General features: G+C 56.0%; 2 protein-coding genes across 4 annotated transcripts in view; both read right to left on the reverse strand.

The window, feature by feature from the left end:
* Positions 1 to 1,225: 1,225 nt before the first annotated feature.
* On the reverse strand, positions 1,226 to 7,434 carry JMJD7 (jumonji domain containing 7). The gene is made up of 8 exons (XM_068964274.1): positions 7,371 to 7,434; positions 3,594 to 3,747; positions 3,265 to 3,518; positions 2,892 to 2,948; positions 2,272 to 2,367; positions 2,018 to 2,094; positions 1,638 to 1,797; positions 1,226 to 1,539 (listed from the first exon to the last, which is right to left on the reverse strand). Exons 1-8 carry the CDS (start codon positions 7,432 to 7,434, stop codon positions 1,451 to 1,453), a joined length of 951 nt encoding a protein of 316 aa, XP_068820375.1. The 3' UTR covers positions 1,226 to 1,450.
* Positions 7,435 to 8,553: 1,119 nt separating this feature from the next.
* The window catches only part of MAPKBP1 (mitogen-activated protein kinase binding protein 1), a 49,658-nt gene continuing 30,720 nt past the window's right edge, over positions 8,554 to 27,491 (reverse strand). Inside the window, exons 3-31 of one of the 3 annotated variants that reach the window (XM_068963751.1) lie at positions 24,645 to 24,707; positions 24,359 to 24,416; positions 23,448 to 23,618; positions 22,690 to 22,827; positions 22,244 to 22,426; positions 22,001 to 22,018; positions 21,515 to 21,675; positions 20,407 to 20,596; positions 19,704 to 19,850; positions 19,335 to 19,510; positions 18,461 to 18,552; positions 18,070 to 18,195; positions 17,401 to 17,471; positions 17,120 to 17,241; positions 16,790 to 16,865; positions 16,567 to 16,678; positions 16,326 to 16,389; positions 16,002 to 16,136; positions 15,678 to 15,814; positions 15,441 to 15,496; positions 14,183 to 14,419; positions 13,561 to 13,727; positions 13,184 to 13,329; positions 12,883 to 13,080; positions 12,641 to 12,725; positions 12,131 to 12,393; positions 11,313 to 11,909; positions 10,782 to 10,867; positions 8,554 to 10,142 (exon numbers count right to left, since the gene is read on the reverse strand). In XM_068963751.1, coding sequence (XP_068819852.1) covers positions 9,915 to 10,142; positions 10,782 to 10,867; positions 11,313 to 11,909; positions 12,131 to 12,393; positions 12,641 to 12,725; positions 12,883 to 13,080; positions 13,184 to 13,329; positions 13,561 to 13,727; positions 14,183 to 14,419; positions 15,441 to 15,496; positions 15,678 to 15,814; positions 16,002 to 16,136; positions 16,326 to 16,389; positions 16,567 to 16,678; positions 16,790 to 16,865; positions 17,120 to 17,241; positions 17,401 to 17,471; positions 18,070 to 18,195; positions 18,461 to 18,552; positions 19,335 to 19,510; positions 19,704 to 19,850; positions 20,407 to 20,596; positions 21,515 to 21,675; positions 22,001 to 22,018; positions 22,244 to 22,426; positions 22,690 to 22,827; positions 23,448 to 23,618; positions 24,359 to 24,416; positions 24,645 to 24,707 — 4,303 coding nt within the window. In that variant the 3' untranslated portion in view covers positions 8,554 to 9,914. The remainder of the gene's footprint in view (positions 10,143 to 10,781; positions 10,868 to 11,312; positions 11,910 to 12,130; positions 12,394 to 12,640; positions 12,726 to 12,882; positions 13,081 to 13,183; positions 13,330 to 13,560; positions 13,728 to 14,182; positions 14,420 to 15,440; positions 15,497 to 15,677; positions 15,815 to 16,001; positions 16,137 to 16,325; positions 16,390 to 16,566; positions 16,679 to 16,789; positions 16,866 to 17,119; positions 17,242 to 17,400; positions 17,472 to 18,069; positions 18,196 to 18,460; positions 18,553 to 19,334; positions 19,511 to 19,703; positions 19,851 to 20,406; positions 20,597 to 21,514; positions 21,676 to 22,000; positions 22,019 to 22,243; positions 22,427 to 22,689; positions 22,828 to 23,447; positions 23,619 to 24,358; positions 24,417 to 24,644; positions 24,708 to 27,491) is intronic. The other 2 variants (XM_068963750.1, XM_068963752.1) reach the window with 2 other exon arrangements.

Raw genomic sequence — 27,491 nt, forward strand, 5'->3', positions numbered from 1 at the left:
GAAGAAGTAATGGCAGTGTCTGCAAGGCTGAGGACTGTCAGCTTTATGGCCCAGAGCCAGAGATGTCCCAGCGGGCCCCAAGCTCCTCCCGTTCCTCCCAGCCACCTCTGCCCCACCCAAGCCCCACGCCCACTCCTGGACCAGCCACCTGCCCAGGAAATGAGATACCTTAAACCTACACAGAGCCACTGGCGCCCTCTTGATGGGGGCTCAACACACCTGAACACCCATTCTCTCCAGCCAGTGCCACCTGGGCCTCGCCTCAGCCCTACCCTCCCTGCCTGGACCATGACGAGGGGCCCTGGAGAGCTGTCAGAGGCTGAGCAGGAGGCTGGAGGTGGGGTAGGGTGCAGGAGGGACTGCTAAGGTCTGGAAAGTGGGGAGCAAGCCCCAGGGCAGCGGCAGACCTGAGCCGTGTCCCCCGTCACAGGCCTTTTCCCACCCTCCTGGAGCCGGTGTGACAGAACCACCTGGTCTTGAAAGGAGTGCTGGTCGATCTGAGCGCCCCGGGCCCCAGCATAACCAGGCAGAGCTGTGGCTTGTTCTATGAAACAAGCCCTTCAAAGTTGCATGCCAGGGACTTCCCTGGTGGTCCAGCGGTTGAGACTCCATGCTTCCACTGCAGGGTCACACGGTCATTCCTGGTCACGGAACCAGGATCCTACATACTGGGCAGCCAAAACATAAAATGTGCTTGTTGTGAGAGAAACAACGGTGACCCCCAGGACCCCAGACCCCACCAGCTGCCCTAGAGCTGGAGGAGAAGAGGTCCAGAGTGAAGCTAGGAAGAGCTTTGCAGGCTCTGAGCCCATGAGCTCCATGCCACTGTTACAGCAAGGCTGGGGTCTGCATGAATGCCCCAGAGAGGCTGTGACGGCTGTGGTGGACAGAGGGGTCTCGTCCACAGGCCCCAGCCTAGACCCAGCCCTCACCGCAACTACCATCACTCCAAAATGTTCACCTGGACCTTCCAGCCCTCAGCAGACCATGGAAGGCAACGGCAAGAGACTCTCAGCACACTTGAGTCATCAATGCCTTTTATTGAACACTTCCTCTGTGCCAGGCTCACAGATAGCACTCCCAGCACCCCGTGAGGTAGAAACCATCATTATCTCCGTTTTACAGACAGGACACCACTGTTGTGAGGCAGTAAGTGGCACAAGGTCATGGGTCATGGCGCTGATGAGAGGTGAGGCAGCACCCAAGTCCCCTCCTCTTCCAGAACAGGATGCTGCCTCACCTGGGTGCCAGCTTCCTGGGAGCTCACACCCAGACCTGCCCGGCACCTCCTGGTCCTCCAGGCCGCCTCCCAAGCCTCTGGAGCTGACCCTAAGCCCCACCTGGCTGACAGCCAGCACCTCTGGCTCCAGGCTGCCTCTAGAGCTGACCAGCCTGGGAGAGGTGTGGCCTTTTCCACGGGTAGTTCTTGGTGATATTCACCAGGGCTCGGTCAGTTGAGGCCCGAGACCTTAGTGAGAGAGTCAAGCAGCTGGAAGTAACTGTACTTGAGGTCATATTCCATGTCGTACCAGAAATTCACTGTAGGGGAAAACAGAAACCAGAGCACAAGGGTCCCCCTTCTGACTTAAGACTCCCCACTTCCCCACCCACCCGCAGTGACCTGGGCCGCCCCTTACCAGCAATGCAGCCATGGGACTGCTGGACATGGTGGAACCACAGGGCCGGCAGGTAGAGAATCTCACCCGCCCGCACTGTGCAGTGAAGCGCCTGGGCCTGGCAGTAACTGGGGTACCGGGCCAGATCTGGAGCCAGAGGGTCCAGGGGGATCCACGGCACCTGGGGACACGGCAGACTCCAGGGAGCAGGCCCAAAGCCCCCAGGCTCCGAACTCTGTCCCTGGAGGTAAATGCCCTGGGCCCTGCCCTGCTCAGCACTGGGAAGCCCAGAAGGAGGGATTCTTCAGCAAAGCGCCACCTCGCCATCTCTTTGGTGCCTGTTCCTCAGAGTCCAGGCTCCTTGCCTCCCCTCTCCCGGGGCCCAGGAACAAGGCAGACACCTTCTCCATGGCCTCTTCATCCACCATCTTGAATGAGCCCTCTTCGGTTAACTGATAGGTTGCCTGTGTGTACAGTTCTGAAACCAGAGGGAGAAAGTCTGCGGATCCTCAAAAGGCCTGGGGTGTGACCCCTACTCCCTCGTGTTCCGAGTGCAGGGGCACGGGGGCCAGGGTGGCCCCCGCCCGCCTGGGGCTCCCCACTGCCCTCCCTCCACCACGGGGCTCCCCGGCCCCTCCCAGGTTGTATCCCCTACCATAGGGGATGAAGGGCCGGTCACTGGGTGGATGCAGCAGGAAGTGCTTCTCTCCCGAGACCACACAGTAGAGGTTCTCATAATGGTCCTTATGCACTGCCAACACAGAGGGCCCAGCAGGCAGGGTTATGAGCAGAGGGCCACAGGAGGGCAGAGACGACTGCGCTTGGGGCCCTGCACCCCAAGAAAGCTTATGATGTGACAGAAGAGCACACGGAATCACAGCAGGCTCAAGAGGATGCCATGAAGGGAGTCTGGCAGGCCTTTGGGCATCTCCAATCTCTGCCTGCCAGGGACTAGACCCTCGCCAGGCCCTGGGCTCATCTTCACCAAGAGGGAAATTCACACAAACAGGCTTCTTGTGAGTCCACCCTGACTCAGCTGGCCTTCAGTGCTTTCTAGGGACCTAGAAGAGGCAGTGTCCCCCAGGTCCAATGCCGTGGGCATCTCCACCCACCTGGAGCTGTCAGGGAAGGCCCTCTGATGGATCTGAGCCCCAGAACCCCAGAAGAAATTTTAAAGATCAGGCAGTCCAATTTCCATCCAAGGTCAGCCTTCCACTCTGCACCTCACCTTCCTCCCCACAACCTCCTCCCCTGCTCTGCACTCCCGACGCCTACACGATGTCACTGCAGCTGCCTCTCCCAGCCAGAAGTTCACAGCATCAGGCATCTTCCCTGTGGGTCAGAGGACAGAGCGCGAGTTAGGAGAGGCCAGGCTGGGAGTCACCAGCGGTGATGTTGGGAAGGGAGCAGTGGGGTCCCAAGGGAAGAGCAGGGAGAAGGGGCAGAGGTGGGCAAGCATGGCAAGGGACCTCTGTCCCCTGGGGCAGGTGGAAGAGCAGCAATCTTCAGTGGTTCATCAAAATGAAGTCAAGGCCTAGGGATCTGTGGGGCCGAGAATGTGGGCTGCCATCACCAAGGGGAGAGAAACAGGAAGGAGGCTGCTCCCACCCTCCCGTCTCCTCCCCACTGCGGCCCCGCCTCCACTCACCCAGTGCCTCAGAGGCCCAGGGCACATGGGGCTCCACATCAGGCAGCAGCTGGGGCAGCTCGGTGGGCAGGTTGGAGCACTGCTTCTGCACGTAGAGAACCCCAGGGTGCTGGGCTCGGCCCTCCAGCACGTCCAGCACATGGCTCAGGGGCAGGCGGCGCTCAGCAGGCATCACAAAGCGGTCCCCCCGCACGGCATCCGCGTAGCCATCTGGGGTCACTGCCACACTCACCTCTGTGGAGCCCACAGTGGCTCTGGAGGAAGGAACATTCAGCTCAGCCCTGGAGGCCCCAAAGCACCGCCCACACCCTGCCCAGGGCAGCCCCCACCTGAGGTAGGGGAGGGACCACTTCCGGAGGGCTGGCCAGTGCTGCAGGGCGTTTCGGATGATGCAGGGCCTGTTGGGGCAGACCCAGTCCCGGTAGAAGTGGAGGGGACTGGGGGGCTCGTCCAGGTGGGGAACAGCAAGAGGCACGCTGAGCTCTGAGAGAGAGAGAGTTGGGGGAGGGGCTGACACCAACAGTACCCAGTGGCTGCCCCACTGCCCGCGTAAGAGATGCCCACTCCAGCAGGCTTCTGTGTCACCGAGCAAGGCCTAACAGTGACCAAGGGACCCTGGACAGCCAGGAATAGAAGAATGAGAAGGGAAGTTTAAGGAAGAAAGTGTGAAACACCCATAAACACACCAGGATGTCCACAAGGCCCAACCCAAATGCTCCACGGGGCCATGTCCGGCCCTGCCCAGGGGACCCCTGGCCTTCCCACTCTGGTGTAGCCAACTTCCTGGCATCCATTAGGAAAGGCAGCCATGGAGGGCAGCACTGGGAGCTCCAAAGTGAGTAGAGCTGAGGCCCCAAGGCCAGTGCTGCTATGAGTGGGCCAAGGATCTCTGGGAAGCACCCAAAATGTGCTCCGTCCTTGCCGTGGCATCACGGAGGTATTAAGGGATGATCCGAGCACCATCTCAAGAAGCTTACAACCTAACTGGGGAGACAAGCTGCTGCATGAAACCATTGGAGGAAAAGTAAGGGCTGAACTGTCTCCTCTGTCTTACCGAACAGCATCACCAACCTCAGACACCCAAGACTGCCGTGTGCCTGTGGGCAGACTGCGGTGCGCCACCTGCGCGGGTATCAGTAACGGCCCTCCGTCACTCTTAACAAAAACCTCTTTTGACTCTTCCATCTCCCTCACTCCGGGCATCCTATTGATCATCTCTACCTGCCATTGATTCTACTACCTATGTGTCTCAAGCCACACCACATACCCCTTTCCTCTCCTGGCATCCACAAAGTTAGCTCATTTGGGTCCTCAAAGGTCACTTTGATGAGGCTTTCCTCCCTGGCCACTATTTTTAAAATTGTAACCTGCCCTCAATATCCTTATGCCCGTTTTTTTTTTTTTTTTCTATCATCTATCACCACCTTACACACTATATATTTTACTTATCCCAATTATTTATCAGTTTTTCTTGCTAGAATGTTTGCTCCATGAGGACATGGATGCTTGTCTTATTCACTGATGTATCCCCAGTACCTGGAATAGTACCTGGCTCACAGTAGGTGCTCAGTAAATATCTGCTTAATGGTTGAATGTAAGTCTCCAACATCTTCCGGCTGGATGATTGCTGCAGTGAACTAACTGGTTTCCTGGGCTGAATTCCACTCCTTCTCAAAAAAATCCTTCATCCTGGCCCCTGTCATCTTCCTAAAATACAATCTCGTCACACCCTAGTAAAAAGTCCTTTGATGGCTAACCACTGCTCCTGACGAAACACAGTCGGCCTTGGCACATATTCAAAGTGCTCTGTGATGAGCCCCAACCTACTCTTCCAGTCCGGCTTCCTTCCGTCTGGGGCCTGCCCCTCAGCACACACTCTACTCAGGGGGTGCCCAACTTTGTTTTTGCTGCTCACACAGGAATGCCTTCCTCCTGGCTTTTACACAGAGTGTGAGGCTTCGCTGTTATTTTCATCCCTGCGGTCTAGCCTGAATGTTCGTCCCCAGTGGGCGGTTACGACACGCTCTCCCAATAGCCACTGCACTCATTTTCACCTCTGGGCTCATGGTTTCCATCATGACCGCCTCTCCACACCGGTCATCCGGGCCTTGCAAACAGCTGGAAAGTGAAATGGCATTAGATCAAAAATGGAAACTGAGTGGGAAGACTCTGGGGGACCCAGGAAAACCTGAAAAGGAAGTGTGCTTACTCCACTGGCTCAAAAAGCAAGATGGAACGGGCCAGGCAGATATGGGAAAAGAGGGAGGAATCTGGCAATGGTCTCCCCAATCATGCCAGCCCATCCAAGCAGTCACCTTGTGGGGCTCAATAAATCTCCCTATTCTGTTCTGAAGTATGGCTGATTTACATAGCCACTGCGTTATTTATTTTTCAGCCATGCCATGTGGCACGAGGGATTCTATTTCCCAGCCAGGGACTGAACTCATGCCCGCTGGACTGGGAGCCAGAGTCTTATTAACCACTGGACCACCAGCGAAGTCCCAATAAATCTCCCTATTATTCTCACTAGAACTCTTATATTATGTGGAAACTGCTTTTTTTTTTTAACCCTTTGTATTTCCTGCAATTATTTCAGTTTTACTTTTCACCATTTAGAGTTCCTTTAACGAATGGCCACTATTCCCTCCTGAGGCTTCAAACGGAGAATTTCATAAAGGACCCAAACAATTCCTTTGGTCTGACAATTCTTCTGCTAGGAATTTAACCAACAAAAACATAAATGTGCACAAAGACTCTGCTCCAGCCACACTGGCCTCCTCACTGATCCTTGGACACACCTGGCACACTCCCACCTTACAGCATCTGACCCGCATGCCCTTGCCTAGAATTCTCTTCTCTCAGAGGCCTGCTCGCGCACCCGCTCCCCTCCTTCTTCAAGCCAGTGCTCAAATGTCACCTTGTCAGAGGCCCACCCTGACCTTCTCATTTCAAAGTGTAACCTGGCCCACTGCCACATTGAGTCTCCTCACTGTGCTTTACTTTTTTACCCCAAGCTACTTATCTTCTACCCCATTTTTTCCCTACTCTATGATTTATTCATCTAGTGTGCCTACAGGTAACTGTCTCCTCACTTAAAATGTAAGCTCTGAGGGCAGAGATCTGTTTTAGTGATGTATCCTAAACATACTGAACAGAGTCTGGCACACTGCAGTCCTTACTAAATATTTGTTAAATACTCAAAGTATTGAATGCTGTATTAAAAACAATAGGTTGAAAAATAACCTAAATGCCTACCAAGAGGGGGTTAATTAAGCAAATTACAGCATTAGTACACAGATGTGGAAAAGACTAAGAAGACTTAGATGGACCTAGAAGATTTAAGGAACCAGAAGAGTGTGCTTAACAAGCTACCATTTGTATAAAAAGGGAGATATCCAGTCATAGGTGTGTGTGTGGATATTAATAAGAGTACTGCTGGAAGGAAGCAACCTAGAATGGGAATGAAGGACATTTACTTTACATAAGTCTGCTGGTTTTTAAACAACGTGCCCATGTTACTATTCAGTGATAAGACATTGCTTAAAAATATAAAGAGAAAAGGGAGAGAATGAGAGGGAAAAAATAAAAACCAAGCAGGGGATCTCTAGTACAGCCGCCTCCAATCATCCTGAAATTCTGCAGCGCTCCTGGCTTGGAGGCGTCTAATCCTGAAGGAAGCGATCCAGAGGAAGAAACTTTAAAGACTTCAAAACAGAGAAGGGTGGAAAAGACAACAGAGAGCCCCAGTTACTCGGTGCGGGCTGACGGTGGGAAACAGAACAAGCGCCAGAATCAAGACTAGACCGGGCCTTGGGAATAGGCGAAGAGTCACCCCAGGGAGCCACGAAGGTGTGGGAACACGGGAGGAGGGGAGAGGAGGACCCACCCAGGGGGCTGAGGGGTCGGGGTTGCGGAAGATTGATTACAGGGGCCATCCATGTGCACGAGGTTCCAAGCTCCTTGAAGACAAGAAACAGGGTGCACCCTGGTATCAGCGGCCCACGAAGGACCAGGGCGCACCCGGCTCTGGAACCCGGTTCCCGGTAAGCCCAAGGCCACTCCCGCGTCTTGAGGTTGCTTGGCAGTCAACAAGCCAGCCCACTCACCCCTTGCCGCAGCCGGGAATTCTCGTAACTCCCTCCGCACAGCGTCCAAAGCCGCCTCCGCCATGATGCCGCCGCCCCGAGGCCCCGCCCCTCCCTCCTCAAGACTCCGCCCCGGCCCTAGGGCCCCGCCCTCCCCTGCGGCCTCACTCCTGAGCTCGGGGCTGCGTCCCCGAGGCCGCCTCGTCGTCCTCCCCCCCCCCCGCCCCACCATGGCTGCAGTCGCAGCCGCCAACTGCCCCACCCCCACGCCACCACAGATTCTGTTGCCCGCCCCACTCGCTGACAACCCAGAGTTAGCAAATGATTGTGTTTATTGACGAGTTCATACATCAATACAAACGGACATGTTAAAAACAGCCTCTGCCCTGTGAGACCTGGGGATGCGGGGGAAGCGCCATGGCCTGGGCAAAGTATAAAAGTTATAAATAAGGGGCTTTCAAAACTGGGTCAGGGCAGATCTGAATGGGGGCGGCAGTTGCCGGTGGCCTCAGACATGCAGAAGGGGATGGGCGCCGACCACAACATCTTCCCACGCTGGGCGGGGGTGGGGGTTGGTAATCAAAAGGGTGGCCACCTTCCCACAAACCTCAGCAGGAGTGTCGCTCCGTCCTCGTGAGGGATAGACCGGCTGAGGGTGGCCAGGAACCCAGCCCAGAGGGCCAGGCCTGAGCCCCACTTGCAGTAGACTGCAGCTGCTGTGCTGGTCAGGGGTACATGGGGAGCGGATTTCTATGACAAGGGCAGCTGTGGCCTCTTGGGGTCCACACTCAGCTCTGAGAGTTCCTCGGCCAGGATTTCTTGGCAGCTTGGCCATGCAGGTGGTGGTAGTAGAGAAGAGTGAAGGTGAAATAGGGGTCACCTGTTCAGGTGACTAATGCAAGCAGAGCTGGGCACCCTTGAGAATCCAACTTCAAGCCTCCACCCACAGCACCAGCAGAGCCCACAGGGACACAGCTTTCCAGGCTGGAGCTGTAGCAGAGCTGCCCTGACTTACCTGAGGCAGAGGAAGCAGCAGGGCCTAGAGACACATTCTTCACCCCAACTCTTCCACAGCTGCTTCTATACTCGGTCCTACTCTACTTGCCCATTGTACCCTGGCTCCTTCCCCTCACCCCTAACACTACCCTCCTAACTCTGTCCCCTCACCTCTACCACTTACCTGGCCCACCTACCACATTTCGTGTCTCTTGGCCCCTGCTGCAGCCCCATGGGCCTCCCTCTCTCCAGCCTCCAGCACACCTGGTGCCCAGCACTCTGCTTGAGGAGGCTCCTTCTACCCAAAACAGATACTCTGGGCCATTACACATCAGCTAGGCTGTGAAAACCAAGAATCCAGAATCCAGGCTTAGTGTGTTCATCCCTCTTCATATTCTTGGTAAGAGCCAGAGTGATGAAGCCAGGGGCAGGATGTGAAAGGAAAGCAGACACACATCAGCCAGCAGAGTGTGTGTGTGGTGTGGTGTGGTGTGTGGTGTGTGTGTGTGTGTGTGGGATGTGAAAGGAAAGCAGGCACACAGCCAGCCGAGGGGTCTAGCAGTGAACAGTGTGTGTGTGTGTGTGTGTGGTGTGTGTGTGTGTGTGTGCCTTTGTGTAGGTTTCTTCTGTGGCCAAGGTCCTTAGAAGGTGGGCCGGCGCCCTGTAAACTACGAGGGAAGTTCCAACACAGGCTTCTGACTGAGCATCACTCAGGCTGAAGGGAGAAGGTGGCCTCAGCTTTAGCAGCCTGTTGGGGACCAGGGCTGAAGAACAGGGAAGGCCAAGGGGCTGAGGAAAGGAGGCCAGGGCTTGATGTTTGCCCAGCAGAGGGCTTTACTGTCCTGCAGCAACATCCCACAGCTGGCTCCACAAGTTCCAGCCAGGAGAGAAAGGGGGCACAGGAAGAGACAATGCTAGGGCCCCCCTGGAGGGGGGAATGGGAGTGGAATGTGGGGGCTCAGGCCTTGACACGAACTCAAGCTTCCTAGTGGCTGGGAGGGCTCCAGAGGGCCAGAGGGCTCTGCCTTTCTGAACTGCCAGCAAGTGGGGAAAACAGACAACCCCCGCTCTGGCAATCAGGGGAGTAAGCTGGTGTGGGAGGGGGCATGGAGGTAGAGGTGAAGTTCCGCCGTTGGCCAGAGGGCAAGGACACCAGATCACCTCTCACCTCTACCCTCCTGGATACCCTGTGTGTGCTCCACCCCAGGGAGCTGATCCCTGCAGTAATTTCAAATGGCTTCTAAGAAGGGAGGGCAGGCCTTTCCGGACTTGCCCCAGGTGGGGCAGGCTGCCCTCTGACTCCTCACAGCACCAAGATGACAAAGACCAAGATCTGCCCCTGCGTGAGCCACCAGATGGCTGTAGAGGCAGGAGTTCCAAGAGAGTGAGGCAACAGTCAGGGAAATAAATTAATAAATACAGGGGTCCCGTGAGGAACAGCTGCAAAAGCCATGGCCCCAATGAGCATGGATCCCTGCTCTCCACTCCAAGCATCCTTGCAGGTTTTGGTGAGTGGAGAGATGCAGTTTGGAATGGGGGGAGCATTCACTGGGGACAGGCTTCTGGAACTCAGAGTCTGCGTTCCATGCGCCGCTCCACAGCTCGAAGCAGCAGCTCTGAGTATTGCTCCAGCAGGGCCTGTGTCTGCTCGGCCCCCACAGCCCCAGGGCTCCCGCCCGGGCTGGCCATCACTGCCCCGGCCAGGGCCTCCAGCTCCTGCCGCACTGAAGAGAACGTGTTTCTGAGGAGCTGGGTGATGCGACTTTGTTCCACCGAGGGTGTCTTACAGCTGGCCACCTGCAACGGGACCCCTGAAGTGAGTTGGAGGAACAGTGGAGGGGACTGTCAACGGATGCAGAAAGGGGAGGGGCCCCGACTGGGTCTAGCCTGCTCCCAAGAAGGGACTGCATGCCCTGCTGGGTGTGGCCAGGAGTTCCGCACGCCAAGATCAGCAAGTATGATCAGAGGCTAGGGGATAGAGGCAGACCCTGGGGGTAACCATCAGATGTGGCACCATCTACATCTTGTTAGCAATTCCTCTTTCAAATCTCAGCCCCTGTGGGACTGTCCCCTATGTTCAGAGTGGCCAAATCATTTCTGAATATGAAAAGGGATACTATTAATAATTATACCTGGACAACAGGCATAAGCTGGATGGTCCTAAGCAAACTAGAACATGAGAGCTCTCTACACCGTCCCCTCCTGTCTGAGGATGTCTCCTCCAGCTGTTAGCCAGAAATGACTGATACGTACTCAAGTTCAAAAGGCCTGGCCTGGTTCCTAACCCCCTCGCCTCCTCAGAGTTCATAACTGTCCCCCCACTCGCCAGGGGAAGAGCCTTAGCACTGTGTGCTAGATACTCAACCAGCACCCCTGACGTGCTCTGTCTTCCTGCTGGGCAGACGGGGAGGGGGGAGGGGGGTACCCAACACATACCAAGTGGTAGAGCTGCACGGCCTGGCGCACACTGCCCTGGAGCTCAGCCACGAGCTGCTCGCACTGCTCCAGGCTCACTGCTGGTTCTGGAAGGGACAGACACAGCTCAGCAAGGCCCAGAAGAGTCGTCCTTTCCAGACTGCCCACCCAGGGGCCGCTCAGAGCAAGAGAGGCCTACCCCAACCCAACCCCCAACCCTGTCCAGCACCACAGGCCCTGAGTCCCTTCCTCTGGCCTCCTTCGTTCTCAACACTCTCCCAATACCACACAGGAAACACGGTCCAGAGGAGAGGGCCAGCTCCAGCCCCAGGTGCTAGAGGGCAATGAAGGGGAAGTGGGTCATAGAGAGCCCATAAAGGTTAGCCAGAGTGTCTCACCATCAGGGGTGTGACTTACAGACCGAAACAGGAGCAGACAGGACGAGAAACACCAGAGGCTGGACCCACAGAAATGAGATGGAGCCAGAGAGCGGCCAACAAGACGGGAGAGAGAGGATGGGGCGGGAGATGAGAGCTGGGGAGCGGTGCACACCTGAGTCCCGGCTCAGGGTTGCCCCTGGCCTGGCACATTCCACAGGGCTGGGAGTCTTCCCAAGGGGTGGGGGCTGCAAGTTCACAGGGCCTCGGAGGAGGCTGCTGGCCGGCAGTTGCTGGGCACGGGGGCTGTTGGGCCCAGGCTGAGCCTGGCACTCTGTCCTAGGCTTGGGAGTGGCACCCGCCCCTGAACAGGCCCGCCTCTCAGCTGTACTGTGAGCCTTTCCTAGCCCCGCTAGGCAGCTGAGCTGTTCTGCCTCACCAGGGGCCTGGCCCTTGGTAGCAGGTGAGAAGGTGGCCAAGGTGGGACGATCAGGCAGTGGCTTTGGGATATCCAGGACCAAGTGAGCCCGGCTGGGCAGGGCCAGCTTGTTGAGTGGTGAGATGCGGACGGGGGCAGGAGCTTGATGTTCAGCAGCCAGACCCAGGTTTTCCCCAACAGAGATGCTGCGGGCAATCTTGGCCATGGAACTGGTGGTGGGGCTCTGGTACGAGTGGGGCCGAGACAGACGGCGATCAGCTGTGGGCAAGGAGCGCAGGCACCCCTGGGCTTCCACCTCCTGTGAGAGCAACAGGCCTGGTGGAGGGACCTCATCTGTAGAGGAGACAGAGACGCACATGGGTCAGGGGGTGAGGAAGACGTCCCAGGTGCTAAGGCTCAGCTCCCTAGGAGCTGCTGCGCCCTTACACACCCACTAACGGACACTGACTTGCAAGCCCAGTGACACATCAGGGCTCCACGAGGCCACCTTCCTCGAGCATGCCCATGTGCTCCACACACCCCACCCCTGGAGCTGAGCCCCCTGGGTGCCTCACCCTGTGGTACCAGACTCTGCACCGACTGGGCTTTCTGGAGTCCACCTGTGGGGCCAGCTGCAGCCACTCTCTTGGGGGACCAGCCACTGTCCGGGCTAAGACGGCGTCGCGGCAACAGCACAGGGTTTCCAGGGGAAGGCTCAGCCTCGGGGGGTGCTCCTGGAGGACTGGCACCACTGCCTCTTGGCTGCTCACCAGAAACCTGCAGCCCCTGGGCCAGTCTCGATGTCACTGCCAGGCTTGAGGAAGATGGGGATGGTTCCCTAGGGAGGAAATGTGGAAGAAGGCCCAGAGAAGGCTCAGAGCTGCTCCCTGAACAAGACAGTGCACTGAGGGGCGCTGGGAGAGAAGAGTGGGCACCAAATCAGCCAGGACAAAGCTGGAGGGCACAGTGCTGCTGGGCAAGGAAGACTGAGCCTTGGAGAGGAGGGCTCAGGCCGCCCCAGGGCAGGATAGGCCCTACTGGGAGCACTGCAAAGTCAGGAGAGCTTGGGCTGTGTGGGAGAGTACCTGAGTGAGGGGCTCTGCACTTGCAACAGGAATCGTGAAGAGATGCTCCGAGACTCTGTCCGCTCTGGCACCCGGACTGGGCCCCCTGCCAGGGTGACAGAAACCACGACTTGAAGCCAGCTCTGGCTCCAGACTCTCCCTCCCCTAGAAGGCCACCCTGGGCATGGCCTGCCTTTGGACCCTCCCTCTCTGCTGGGCAAGGAGGAAAGCAGGGAGGATTGCAATGACCAATCTGACCACACCTGGAGCAGCCCCGTTGGCCAGAGTCTCAAAGTGCTGTTTCAGAAACTGCTCCTGGTCCGGGGTATGGGGGCTGCCCTCCTGCACCTCATAGGGGCCAGTGCCCCCCTCATCTTCCTCTTCTTCCTCATCACCCTCGGCTGGCTCTTCAAGGTCTGAGGAAATGCCATCCACACTCAGGGGCTCCGTGCTCTCAGAGTCTGGATGTGGAGGAGGGGGAGAGAAGCATCACGCTGCACCCATCTGTCGCCGGAGCCTCCACTCCCACTGTGCTCCTGGCCCTCCCTGGGGCTGCAGCCTCACCTTCATTGGGGTGCTCAGGGCTGGAAAGGCGGCTGCTGCTGAAGTCCACAGAGCACGCACTATCAGGGCTATGCTTCTCTGAGCCCCTGCTGTCTGCATACACTCTTCCCAGGGTCCCTCGGCTTGGTGCCTGCACCTGGAACTCACTGCCAGAGAGGCCAACAGGGGAAGGAAGAGGCGGTGAGCAGTGGTGAGCAGCAGCCCCATGGACTCCTGCCTTCCTCCTGCCCCATGAGCAGGACTGGAGATGAGGCAGGGGTGCAGCGGTGGGCAAGCCGAGTGCCTGGAGTCAGCCCCCCACCCAAGTACAGCACACTGGGAAGGAAAAGACATAAGAGTGGGGTATGCATGGCCCCAGAGGTCTGTGGGACCCTTGCCTGGTATCCAGGGTGGGGCTGTCACCCGGCTCCAGGTAGACAATACCATCTTCTATGGGTGCAGGCTCCAGATCTTGGGCAAAGACCCCTTCCTCTTGGGACAACAATCTGATGATGTGGGGGCAGGAACAGGGTTGGGAAGCCTGAGGCCGGGGGAGCTTTTCATTCTGGAAACACACAGAGTGGCATCACTGGGGTTGCTGATGTGAGCAAGGGTCTTGAAGAGGAGGTGCAGGAGAGCAAGGATTCAATGGACACCAACTCTGGGGGAGACTCCGACTCTGAGAACAGATACCAAAGAGCCAGGCTGGGTTCCAACCAGTGTTCTTGAGCCTCTGGAAGAACCACATTAGCACTCTGGGCTGCCAACCTCCAGCCACTACTTCATATCATGAGCCCTCCAGGGAACCCCACCCAGGACAAAGGTGACCCCTTGCTTCTCCACCCAAGGGGAAAAGTGAGGCACAGCCTCACCAGCCCCCCTGACTCTGCAGGTCAGGTTACCCATGCCCCATGGGGGCAGAGGACCCACTGCAGGATGAGTGCTCAGGCACTGCTGTCGGCCCAAGGCTGGCTGAGCCAGCCTGGAGATCTCGAGGCTGCTGGGAGAAAGCGGGCTCACCTTGCTCACGCTTGAGGTCGCAGGGGCCTGGGAACTGTGCTTCCCAGGACCTGAAGGGGTCATGGCCGGAGAGTCCTGGTGAGGACCCCGAGGACCTGGGGCCAGTGTCTCCAGCTGCCTCAGGTCCAGCATAGAGCGAACACTCAGCTCCACGCCGGGCTGAGCCCAGCGCCCCCTTCTTCTGGGTCCTTGGTTGGTGGCAGGAGCTGGGTCCAGGAACTCCTCCGTCTCCTGTGCCTGGCATGGGGTGGGGGTGGGAGAGGAGTAACAGTAAGCCACACGATAGTGTCAGCAGGCACTCATGCGCCACCTAGTGTGTGCCGGGCACTTTACATGTATGAGCTCATGAAATTCTCACAACCACCTTGGGAGGTAGGTACTGAAGGGAGAGTGAAGCATACAGGGCTTCGGGAACTGGTCCAAGTTCCACAGGCAGTCTGCCTGCAGGTACCAGCTCAGGCAGCCTGGCTCCAGAGTTCATGCTCTCAGCTTCACTCCACGTGCTGTCCTAGAGGACCTTCCAGTCTCAGTCTTCACCAGTGTCATGGACACCTCCGACCTGGCAGTCTCTAAAAGGCCCCCTTTCCGAGGACAGCCCCGGGTCCATACACAGCACCAAGGACAAACCAAGAGTCCAGGCTTGAGGCCCAGGGCCTGGTCAGAAGGCGCCAGACCCCACACCACCTTCATCCCATGAAGCTGCTGCTGACAGTGAAAGGCGCTGATGCTTAAAATCCTGACGTGGAACAAGGGAGGGCTGAGCTGCCTCTGAAAGCCTCTCTCCTCCTCCTGGTCACCCGAAGTCACTGTTCAGTTACTGGTCCTCTTAAGGCCTTTGCCCCCTAACTATTCTGGAAGTTCTGAGCTTACCTCCTAAACTTCTTTAGTACTAAAGTTTCTCCAGATTTCATTCTTTGGCCCTTTGACTTTCTTGAAATTTCCTTCTAACTGTTCAGCTCTGACCCTTTTCTACTCCCCACCTCCACCGGTTCTTTGCTCACATTTGCTCCCAGGGCCCCAGGTGGCTGAACAAGTGGAGTGCTGCCCCTAGAGTGGCTGACCCTGGTAGGCCATCTCCCCTGGCCTCACCTGGGCTTCACCCCTCACCTGGAACCACCCCCGGGGCTTCCTTGAACACAGGGGGCGGGCACCTGGGCAGATCCGACGCCCAGATGCCTCGCCAGGTGTAGAGAGCCCTGCTTCCACCATCCTGCACCCCTTGAAACCTTGGAAGAACATTTTAACAATGGTGACTCACCCGACTCATCTCCCAGTGGGACAGGCTTCGGGGCAGGGCTGGGCTGGGCACCGAGGCTGGACAGAGACAGGCAGTCAGAGAGCACGTCTCCCGCCCACTCACTCTGAAGCACCAGCCCCTACCAGCCCACACCCTTCAAAGCCTCAACCCCCTGCTCTCACCCCTCAGTCCCCCTGAGGATGCATCCAGTCCCCACCCAGCCGGTGCCTGTCTGGCCCACCGCAGGCTCGCACAGACCTGGCTCTTTCGTGGCACCCCTGGCAAGGACGGGCAGCGCTGGGAGCTCCTCCTCCTCTGTGCCCTCGTCTTCTCCCTCCTTGTCGCTGTCTGAGGAGACAGCTGGTCCGGGAGACAGCATCGAGGGGGCCTCGTGCCTGCATCCAAGACAAGCAAGGTGACGGGGAGAGGAGACTCGGTGGGTGGAGAGGTCAGCGGGGTGGCTCTTCGAGTAAGGAACAGGTATGGGGAGACACAGAGCTGCTGAACGGCAGGTCCATGGCGAGGAGGAGGAGCAGCCTGGAGGCCCACCCACCGGCATCCACACCCACACTCTGATCTCACCGGTTGGGTCCAGCGGCCCTCTGGGGAGAGGACGATCCTTGCTGCTTGCCCCCACGCTGGCGCTGGCGCAGCTCAGCCAGACGCTGCCTCATGCTGATGGTCATCTCCGAGCTCAGGCGCCACACAAATATGCAGCTGGGGTGGAGCCACAGAGCGGGGTGAGGGGCGGGGGGACTGCGGGGGGCAGCACCTCCCCGGGTTGGCAAGGAGACCAGAGCCACCCTCTAGTGCCGGGCCCGTCCAGCCCTACTTCCCAAGACATCACTGATGGGGACAGAGGGGACTGACACAGGAAGAATCCCAGGGAAGCTGGCTTCTGCTCACCTGTCCCCTGATACAGAGATGAGATGTTTGCAGTCATTACTAAACTTCATGCCAGTGACAATCTCTGTGAAGAACAAATATGGTCGATGAGCCCCCAGCCCAAAGTCCCAGCCAGATGTCTTCTCAACAGTGGAGGTCGGGGGTTGGCTGGAGGGGAGGGACAGACAGCTCTGCTGGGACCCAGAAAAGGCTAGGGAGAAACGCGAAGGTTCCAGGGGGAGAGAAGCAGGGCTACACTCACCTGAGTGGCCAAACATGGTAGCCACGCACTCGCCTGAGGAAAAGTCAAAAATGGAGAGGTTCTTGTCGGAGCAGCTGGTAGCGATGTAGATCCCTGAGGGGTCCGTCTGCACCTGAGGAGTGGACACACCGCTGCATGGGGCCAGGAAGCCCCGGGCCCTCTCCACCCAGCACCCTCTGTGGCCCCATTCTCTGGCCCGGCACCCATCCCACTGAGCCCTCACCTTAATCAGAGTGCCGTCCTCACCCTGCGACCCTTTAAACAGCTTCTTCTGCTTCCCACTGCTGATGTTAAAGATCCTGTGAAGACATAAAGATCCTGTGAAGACACACATTCATCACATGAGCGGGAACTCATGGTCGCTTGGGGGGCAGCACAGCCAGCGTTCACCCCCAGCTCTGTTCCCTCTGGAAGCCACTCCCCAAAACCAAGGGCCACCACCTCTTAGGTGAGGCAAAGTCCTCATTCTGTGGGCTCGAGGGGCACAAAGTCCTGGACAAGAAGATAGACACCCATGAGCTGACCCCCTCGGGCCTGAGAAAGGGATGCCCACCGAATATTCCGGTCCTGGCAGCCGATGGCTGTGTACTTCCAGCTGGGCTCCACGTCCATGTCGTAGAGGGTCGTCTTCCGCACCACGTGGTGTGTCCGCGTAAACTGCACTCCATCTCCAGACTGCAGCGGTGGAAAGCCCACGCCCAGATGCCTCACCAGGCCCCAGAGCCTTGCTTTTGCTTCCCCTCACCTCTTGTGACCTCAGGGAGGGGAATGGTAGTGACCCCACCCCTCTTCCCCAAACCCACTGCCCCATTCAGGGACGCCTGGTCACCTCACCTTCTGCGCAGTGCGGAAGTAGATGCTCTTGTCTGCTCCACAGCTGATCATGCGGACTTGCCCATCGCTGGCTGCAGAGGAAGGGGGCTGAGCTGTTCCCACTGCTCTCACCACGACAGGTCCAGTCTGCCCTCTGCCTCCCTCAACACTTTCCCTCTGTGAGCTACTCAACACAGCTGGGTCCACCCATTAAATCAGGATGAAGTGAAAAGTGAAAGTGTTATTCCTTCAGTCCTGTCTGACTCTTTGTGACTCCGTGGACTGTAGCCCACCAGGCGCCTCTGTCCATAGGATTCTTTAGGCAAGAATACTGGAGTAGGTTGCCATTCCCTTCTCCAGGGGATCTTCCTGACCCAGGGATGAAACCTGGGTCCCTGCATTGCAAGCAGATTCTTTACCATTTGAGTCCCAGAGAAGATCTAAATCAGGATGCTTCTCTTCAAACCCAGGCCCTCCTTTCTCCCCATCCTCAGCAAGCCTGGTTGATAAGTATCCCCCATACTAAGAGTCTATATTTCATCTGTTTTCCCATCTAGTCCCAAGCCAGCCAGCTGGCGGGGAGTCCTACACTCCCCGCGACTGGCACACCCTTCTCATGGAGGCAGAACGCAGGGGGCAGGGGGTGTCAGTGGTAGGTGGCAGAATGTATCCCAATTGCCCTGCCACTACCTGCAAACTTCACAGCAGTGATGGAGGATGAATGCTCGTCCAGTGTCTGCTGTAGGCTGTACTCCCGTCCAGCATCCAACACGTGGATCAGCCGGTCCCGGCTCGCTGACGCTAGGAGCTTCAGACCTGTGGGTTGGAAGAACTTCATCAGCCCATGTGTGCCCAGAGCAGGCCCCTATCTGGGCCCAGCTAACAATAACTGAGCCCCATATTCCTAAGCCAAGGCAACCATGGAGAAGAGGCAGAGCTGCCCTCCTCTAAATCTGCAAAGACACCAAATGATTCAAAGGATTTTCAGTCCCACATCCAACAGCCAGGATTGATGTAAGCGGCACTAGCGGGACTAGAGGAGCCCTAAGCCTCTGGCATGGGTACCAGACATCCTCTTCACCTGTGTCCGGCTTAGAGTACTCCAGGCACAGGATTTCCGAGTCATGGGCCTCCACCTTCAGCATCTCATTCAGGGACTGCAGTTCGTGCACCCTGCAGAGATAAGGAGAGGCGGGAGGAGGTCACTGCGGGGCTGCAGGAAGACAGACTCACTCTGCTTTCTCTGTTACATCCTCTCTCCTGACCTTTTTTAAAATTTATTTTTGAACTTTCAGGTTAGAGAAAAGTTGAATTAAGTACAGAGAGCTTCCATATTCCCCTTACTCAGCTTTCCCTAATGTGATCGTCTTACGTAACAACAGTCCACTTACCAGAACAAGGAAGCTTACATCAGTACAATACCAGGACCTAAAGGCTCTACTTGAATTCCACCAGTTTTCCCACAATGTCCTCTTTCTGGATCTAGGATCCTATCCAGAGTCCAACTGCACTGAGTTATTATTTCTCCTGCGTGTCCTGTCTGTAACAGTTCTTCCGTCTTTGCTTCCCTTTCGTAATCCTGACACTTGGGAAGAGTACTGATTAGTGCAGGTGCTCGGTCACATGTACCTCAATTTGAGTTAGTCTGATGTTTTCTCATGATGGGACCGAGTTTCTGCAATTTTGGCAAGAATACCACAGAAAAACTGCTATGTCCTTCTGTAGAGCATTGTATTATGGGATTTATGATGTTGATATGAGAATGTAAGCCTGATTACTTGATTAGAACGGTTTCTGCTGGGTTTCTTGACTATAATTATCTTTCCCTTGTATATGAATATCTTTTTCCCAATCTTTTTGAGCCAAGATTTTCAAAAGCTCTGTCCTTGGGGACCTAACTCCCCCGAACCCACACCACCAGAGGCAGGTGGTACCCATGCCAGAGCTGGCTTTACCTGAGTGTGCCCACACGGTCCCCTGAAGCGAGATGCTGTCCATTGGGGCTGATACACACAGAACGAATGCCCACGCGGGGATCCATCAGGGACCCATCAGCTTTGTCTCCCCCGGGCAGCTCAGTGTCCAGCAGGGCCTGAGTGTTCCCATCCACATAGATGATCTTAATGAGGTCCTGGAGAAGCAGGTCAGGAGAAGTGGGTAAGACAGGTCTAATCAGTACAGGGCAGAGGGGAGGAATGCTGGACAAGACAAAGCCCTGACTTGCAGGGGAAGGCCACATAAGAACTCGGAGATCAAGTCTGGGGACCCAGTTCCTGAGAAGGCAAGGGAACACAGGCGCTCAGCATGGAGGGGCCCAGGCTCACATTGCTGAGGATGTTCCGGTGCAGTGTGGAGCCATGCACCCCGGAGCTCTCTGTGTTCCACAGGCGGATAGTGTTGTCGGAGGAACAGGTGATAAAGGAACTGGGGGGTAGGCAGGCCTGGTTACTGTCCTTCACTTCGGGGTAGACCTGAAGGGGCAGAGGGTACAAAGTCAGAGCTCCAGGTAGGCAGCAGTTGCCTGCCAGCCCACGGAGACAGAAGGGAATGAGACTAAGGAGCCGTTGTTGGCCAAGGCTTAGCCCAGAGTCTGTCACATGGTAAGCAAACTGCAACTATTAGATATTCTTCAGATCGCTGAGGGAAAGCACATTCACCAAAGACAAGGTACTCTGCTATGCCTACTATGAAATACTCCACTCACAGTTTTTCACTTAATTCTTAAAACAATTAGATGAATTAGGTACATCATTTTACCACTGAGAAAACACAACTCAGGTAAGTTCAGTAACTTGTTCAAGATCATCCAGCCCAGGACAAGGCAGAGCTAAGGATGGACAGGGGCCCATTGGAAGAAGCCTGAGACATTTAAGTACTAAAATTCAGGATCGGTCCCCAGGACCCATCTGGGGGTACGTGGATACACAGGGCTGCTGCTGAAGAAAGGAGGAGGGAGCAGGAACACAGTGTTCTACTTGGGGATCCTCACTCTCCATCCCCACAATGTGTCCGAGCCAGGCCACCTACCTCCACACTCCAGACGCAGGAGGAATGATACAGAGCCGAATACACCTTGCCCACTTTCTTGGGGTCCCTCACATCCCAAACATAAATGCTGTGGTCATTGTACACACAAGACAGCCACTGATTAGTAGGATCGAAGGTCAAGGCGATGGTGTCTGGATATCTGGCATTGGCCGCTCCAGAGAAGAGGCGACTGTGGGGAAGAAGACGGTGCAAAGCGGTGAGTGAGGAGCTATGGAAATGAGGGAATGAAAACAGAAGCCAAGGCACATGGGAAGGAGCAGAGCACGGGAGCCCTCTCCAGACCCACAGGTTTGGAAGCAGCTGCTTGAGAGGAAAGCACTGCTCTGACAGCTCTCAGCGGGAAGCCGCCCCGGCTGCCGGACCAGCATGCTCTCCTGACAAGCACGGACCAGGGCTCAGAACACCAACGGCAGACGGCAGACGAGGTGACTGCGGCCACGATGGAGTGAAACCAAAACAAGCCACTCTGCGGTGGTTCCGAGACAGATAAAAACAAGACCACTGTCCCAGCCACAGAGAAGACCGATCATCACCCTTTCCCATCTTTCAGGACTGACTGCTATTCCTTTACCCATCAATTACAGCTTTAGCTCCACAACTTTCCTACTACCTTTCAGACAGAAGTTATTAAATGTCCAATAGTGGAACTGCCCCCCACTTCCTCACAGCATCCAACCAAAGCAAAACTTCAGTCCCTGGAACCAGTCCTAAAATCACTGAATGCAAACCCAAATCTGACATTGCTGCTGCTGCTGCTAAGTCGCTTCAGTCCTGTCTGACTCTGTGTGACCCCAGAGACGGCAGCCCACCAGGCTCCCCCATCCCTGGGATTTTCCAGGCAAGAGTACTGGAGTGGGTCGCCATTGCCTTCTCCGAATCTGACACTAAGCGACCCCTAACGGCTGCACACAGAGATACTCCATGGTCCCCCACGGTGTTCCATGTACCCTTAAAGCCAAATCTGTGTTTCTGCAGAGACGTTCATGTAATCTTTGGGGTGCTGATACCTTCACCTTGAAGCAGAGGCAAGGAAGGCTGGGTGCGGAGTCAAGCTCTGAAATGGAGGCAGGGGTCCCGCACAGCTCACCTGGCCTCCGTGACACTGGCGATGTCTGTCCCCAGGGCGTGGGGCCGGGGAAGGGTGCTGAGGAAGTGCAGGTTGGAGGGGTTGAAGAGGCGCACGGTGCCATCAGCGCAGCCACAGAAGATGTAGTCCTGGCTCACGGAGATGCAGTGGGCCACGGTGGTCTGCAGGCAGAGGGGCTTGGCTCAGCGTGGGCCACCCCCTCAACCCCTCCTCAACAGTCACCTGCCTAGAGGAGACACCCACCAAGGCAGGAGCGAGGGGAAAGCAGCCCAGCTGCACAGGCCTGAGCCCCTCAGCTGTTACCTAGAGACACCCACCCTCCAGCAGCAGGTGGCCAGAGGGCCCACAGCCATGTGCCGACCAGGGATGGGAGCCCAGGAACCTTGGAAGGCACCAGAGGTTTTGGCCAAGAGGACAAAACAGGAAAAGCCCAGCAAAGAGAAAGGAACAGCATGAGAAAGAGGGGAAGAGTCTAGCACCACTTACTGTGAAGCTGTCTGTGTTCTGAGAAGAGGAAAGCAGGGGAAAGAAAGACAGGAAGAGAGAGCAGAGAGGAGGCAGTTACACTCATCTGCGTGGGCTGGAACCCGGCCAAGCACGGGCTTCAAGCTTCCTCCTCCTGGGGGACCCTCCCACCTGCAGACCCCGCCCCTGGGGCGGAGCCATGGGCACCAGCTCTGCCCTGGGCGGAGACCGGGCAGCCCCCAGCCAGCTGGACAAGGTACTTACTCTCAGCTCCACCCACTTGTCCAGAAGCCTCCGGTCACTGAACTCGCACAGCAGCCCTGAGGACGTGATGCAGAAGGTGCTGTCTGCCTTCTTCCCTCTGCCACAGGCCACGTCAGTGAACAGGTTGTTCCGCAGCTCGCCCAGCAGCCCCGAGCGGCCCAGCAGGGGCACAGTGGCATTAACCTGTGGAGACACACTGCTGCTGCCCACCCATCCGCCCTTCAGCCGCCCCAGAGACTCGGCCTGGGGAGAGGGAGCCAAGAGACACAGCAAGCCCCGCCACCCCTGCCCTTTGAGACTATCCCTAGGCGCAGGCAGCACCTGATTCATCCAGAACTTCTGGGTGGCTGGTAAGCGAGCAGAGAGGGGGCCCAAGGGAGCAGTGTCTCCTGGGGTGGGTGAGCAGACCCTGGCCCTGGAGGCTATTTCCAGCCTCAGCACCTCACCTTTGAGGTCTTGCTGTCATCAAGGTACCAGAATTTGATATGCCGGTTACCGGCAGTGACAAAGTAGCTGCAATCTTCAGAGAAGGACACCGCGGTGACCCGACTGGACACCTTATTAGAGGCCACCACGATGTTTTTCTGGAGAGAAAGTCAATGGAAGAATCAAAGTTCTGCCTCTTGGAGTGAAGAATAAAGAGGCTCAGAAGATGGAGGAGGATAAGATAGGATTTGCACTTTAAAATGTTTCTCTCCAGGATTTGGACTTCCTTGGTGGCTCACATGGTTAAGAATCTGCCTGCCATATGGAAGACCCAGATTCAATCCCTGAGTCAGGAAGTTTCCCTGGAGAATGGAATGGCAACCCACTCCAGCATTCTTGCCTGGAGAATTCCATGGACAGAGGAGCCTGGCAGGCTACAGTCCATAGGGTCGCAAAAAGTCGGACACAACTGAGCAACTAACACTTTCTTTCACTTTCCAGGATTTACTGGTCAGAAAAAGAGGGGAGGAAAGAGAATCCTTTTCCAGAGGAGCTGAAGACATTCATTTCCTCCGGAGGTCCTCGGAGGCACAAAGCTAGCCTCTTTCTACCAACACACTCGGCTATACAGTTCCTCTTTTCTGCTTCAGGTCATTTTCTAGAATGTAACTGAGCAGCAGAGTGGAATGAAGGGACTCAGGTCAATAGCTTCCTGACTCCTCAACTGGCCCTTGGACCCCCCTGAGGGGGCCAGGCCAGCCCAGCCGGGGCCACTCACCTTCCAGGCCCAGACATTGACGATCATGTCGTGCTGGTAGCCCACAGAGACGATGTACTTGGCGCTCGGGGAGAAGGCCACACAAGCCACACCATACTTGTGCTCCTGTAGCTCAGCCACCTGGCTGTGCTCTGCCACATCCCAAACGCGCACGGCAGGCATGTGCCCACTCTGCAGGGAGGCAGGAACAGGCAGTGAGGGCCAGAGGCACAGCCTCCCTAGCCTTTCAGGGTTGGGGCCCTACCTCTCCAGTGACTGGGCACAGTCTCTCTAAGGATCCCCTGGCCAAGGGCAGAGTGCTACACAGGCGAAGGTATAGAGAAAACATGATAAATATCTCAGGATTACAACCATTATCAGAAAATGCTCCCAGACTCAGTTCAGTATCTCCGGGTAAGGGTCTGCACCTCTGTATTTGTTCAAAGTTCCTAGAGTGATTCTGATAGGGAGTCAGGGTTGAGGACCACTACCACCCACGCCTATTTCTGCCCCTACTGCCTCCCTGTAAGAGACTGAGAGGGACAGGTGTCCCGCATGTGCCCAGCAGGGGGCCCCCTGGCATAAGGAATATCTTAAGGCAGAGGTTTTCACAGTGTGCTTCCTAAATCAGCAGAATCAGTGAGATCTGAGAACTTGTTAGAAATGCAAAATCTGGGGTCCCTTCCCAGGCCCACAGAACCAGAAATTCCGGGAGCAGAACCAGCAATGTGCGCTTTAACAAGCGCTCAGTTGACTCTGATGCCCACTAAGGCTTCAAAAACCACGGTTTCAGGGTACAACCAAAACTGGGATTTGACACCGGTTCAGGAAGCCAGAGTGGCAGCAGCCCTAACCATGCCCAGGACTGAAGTTCTCTGCTGCGGCCAGGGCACCTGCCCTCTTCAGAGCTCTGCAGCCCCCTCCTCACTCACCTCTCCAGTGACCAAGTACTTGCCATCAGGAGAGAAGGCAAGGGCAGTGATGGTTTTCCTGCAAGAAATGAGGTGGGCTCAAAGGCGCACTGGCAGCCCGGTCTAAGCCTGGCTCCTGCACAGTCCCCTCAAGAGCCAAGACCAGCAGACAACCAGCGGTACAGGTGGCATTTCCCTGGCTGGCCGGGGGCCAAGCCACGTCCCCATCCCCAGCGCCACAGAGACCCCAGACTGCGCCTTCTCACAGCTCCCAGGAGATGCTCCCCGAGGGCCCAGACCCATTTACCTGGAGCTGTTGAGGATGTGGTGCTGTTTGTGTTTCCGGGGATTGAACAGCACGACCACACACCTGGGAAGATTAGGAAGGCAACCCGACTTCAGCACCAAACCACGGCGCCCCCAGGAGCTCCAATCCCCCAGGCCAGGGAGCTGGGGCGACCGGCTCAGAGAGGCATCACTAGCCACAGAGGGCAACTGACTGCTTTCTCCTGGAAACTTGTTCTTCCTGCTTCCTTTCCCACCCACAAGGACCCACTTCCCAGCCTCATGAGGTGGAAGGGCTCCCTGCAAGATGGCTCACCACGTGCCCCAGCACCAGCGCCATCTCTGCCACAGGGCAGCAGGGACCCAGGCCCTCCCAGAGCCTCGCCAGCCCAGGAAGGGGGGCGGAAGGAGAGAACTCACACAATTTGGGCAAAGCAGGCTGCAGATGCACACAGAGCCAGTGTGGCTTGGAGTCACATGTGTGTCAAGTATTCGTGCTCCAAGGAGTGAGGCCTCTCACAATGTGTCCACGTGTATACTTGGCAAGAGCCAACCCCACCCCTGCCCCGGCACACACACCTCCGCTATGCATCAGGTGATGCAGCGGGTGGGAGGCAAGGACCAGAACTGCCAGGAGGGTCGATAAGACTAGAGGGAGGGGCAGAGACAGCCTGGGAGGGCCTGAGAAGCCCACCCCTGAGGATGCCTGGCCCCAAGGAGCCTGAGAAGGACCCTCCAGACTGCCAGAAGACAATGGAAGAAGGCTGGGAGCACCCTCTCCAGCCAGAGGGCAAGGTTGGATGGGACTGGGCTCTGACTGACTTTCCAGGTAGCAGGAGTTGGGAGCAAGAAGCAGAAAGCCATAGCCAGCAGTGTACTCCCTTAGGCTCTCGGCTGTCGGCAGGCTGGGCCTCACTGCCCTTCTGCTCATGGCTGCATCAGAACTGTGACTAGCTGCCGGAGCAGGTGTGGAGCCTGCTGCCCCAGGTGAGGGAAGGGGAGAGAAGGTTCAGACACAGCCTTGATTAGTGGGAGAGCACTGCAGCCCCCATACCTAAAACCCACCACTCACTAGGAACTCGAAACCAGAGTACAAGTTGCTAGTGACGGCTCAGCATCTCAAGGTCAATAAACGACTTTAATATACAAATTCCACAGGTAATTTCTGGGGACACTGGGATCTCTGAAGGACACCTGCTATGCCCAGAACTGCCAGGCTGACTGACACCCTTGGAATTCCTGAGTCACAACATCTTTTCCTCTAACTCCTGTCCCCAAATCCCTTCTCAATGCTCTTTCTTCTCCCTCCATCTCCTAATCTTTGCTTCTTTTTTCCTCATTACTTTCTCCTCTCTTTATACCAACTTTCAGTCTTTCACTTCCCTTCTAGAATACCATGTCAGGAGGGTTTTTTAAAATTTAACCAAAATCATGGTTACATGCTTCTGTTAGGGGCAATCCAGGATGCAGGGGGTCTAATTCCTCCCAAACAGGTAAGATTCATAGAACCTTGGAGCCAGAAGGAAGGATGGAAGGAATTAAATGCACTGTGCTGGGTATCTTTAAAGATCATCTGGTCCAACTCTCCAAGTTTTGAGGTGAGGGAACTCGGCTCCGACAGAGAGCAGGTCTTGCAGTGTCCTGTGCTATCCACATCAAACACGGTGTCTGTTTGATCTGACTGTGTCAGCCCTGCTGAGCATCCCTGGGGAGCTTCTAAGACGCAAGCCCTTAAATAAGGGCTGTGTGAAGGCTCTGGGTGGTGTGGCCCCTGCCCCACTCCACCCTCGCCCTTTTGCTGGCTGTGGTCCTCCCACTCACGCCTCTGCTAGAGCCCCTGCCTGGTCTAGAGCCTTCTCTCTCCTTTTCCCAACTGGTTAACACTTAACCTCCTTCACATCTCGGGTCAGATGGCCTCAGTACATACTCTCACAACACAGTTGTACTAGTCTTTTGTAACGTTTATCACAACTGCAATTTAACATTTTTTTTTATATTTTAAAATGTATTTTATTGAAGTACAGTTGATTTACAATGTTGTGTTACTTTCTGCTGGACAGCACAGTGAGTCAGTTTCATATATGTATACACATTCTTCTTCACATTCTCTCCCATTTCAGTTTATCTCAGGATGTCGAGTCCAGCTGCCTGCGCCTACAGTAGGGCACTGATTACAGACTCCTCCGCCACTAGCCTGTGTCTTTCACGAGCGTGGGAACTGTGCCTGGGTTTGCTCGCTGCTCTCCTGTGTCTGTTAGGTTTAGTTGTTCAAAACCATTTACTGAATGGATGAACGCTCCCCTGGCTTGGTCAACTGGGGTATCCGTAGGCCAGACTCTCCTCCCCAGCATGCCCACCTGTCTCCTATGGGAGGAGACACCGAAGATCTCTGGATCCTCAGAGCAGGGAGGGGCAGTGCGGACAGGATAGGCTCTGGAGTCAGACACCAGGGTTGGAGTCCTTGTTCTGTTATGAAAAGCTTTGTGCCCCTGGGTAAGTCACAAACTACTTCATTATTTGTTTAAAAGGAGCCTCTAAAATCAAGCTGTCAGGACTTCTGTATAGGATCAAATAATTTTTTGGACACAAAGAGGGACCAAACAAATGGCAGATCTTACTATTCCTCCTCCTGGAGCACAGACAAGAAGCCAAAAGAGACTCTAGGCAGTGGGGAATGAGGTGCCCAGGGGCTGTGTGTCAGGTATCTCCCTCAGAAAACCGGGGGTGAGTCCTGTTAGGATCTGAGTAATGGTAAAAACTTTAAAGGAAGCTTTATTTATTTCTGGGAAGGCAGCCAAGGGAAGAGAACTGGGTTAAGCTTGGGGAAAGACAGTATCTACATCTTCATCCATTTAGGAGACGATAACCT

This window comes from Capricornis sumatraensis, chromosome 2 (assembly GCF_032405125.1).
Source record: "Capricornis sumatraensis isolate serow.1 chromosome 2, serow.2, whole genome shotgun sequence".
NCBI lineage: Eukaryota > Metazoa > Chordata > Mammalia > Artiodactyla > Bovidae > Capricornis > Capricornis sumatraensis.

Bases quoted from the DNA above. Each gene is read 5' to 3' on its own strand.
- JMJD7 (XM_068964274.1), bottom strand. From the start codon at position 7,434: ATGGCGGAGGCGGCTTTGGACGCTGTGCGGAGGGAGTTACGAGAATTC. The intron at 3,748-7,370 runs GTGAGTGGGCTG...TCTCTCTCTCAG, and splicing joins ATTCCCGGCTGCGGCAAGGG to AGCTCAGCGTGCCTCTTGCT. The intron at 3,519-3,593 runs GTGGGGGCTGCC...TCCTTCCTCCAG, and splicing joins TGGTCCCTCCCCTACCTCAG to AGCCACTGTGGGCTCCACAG.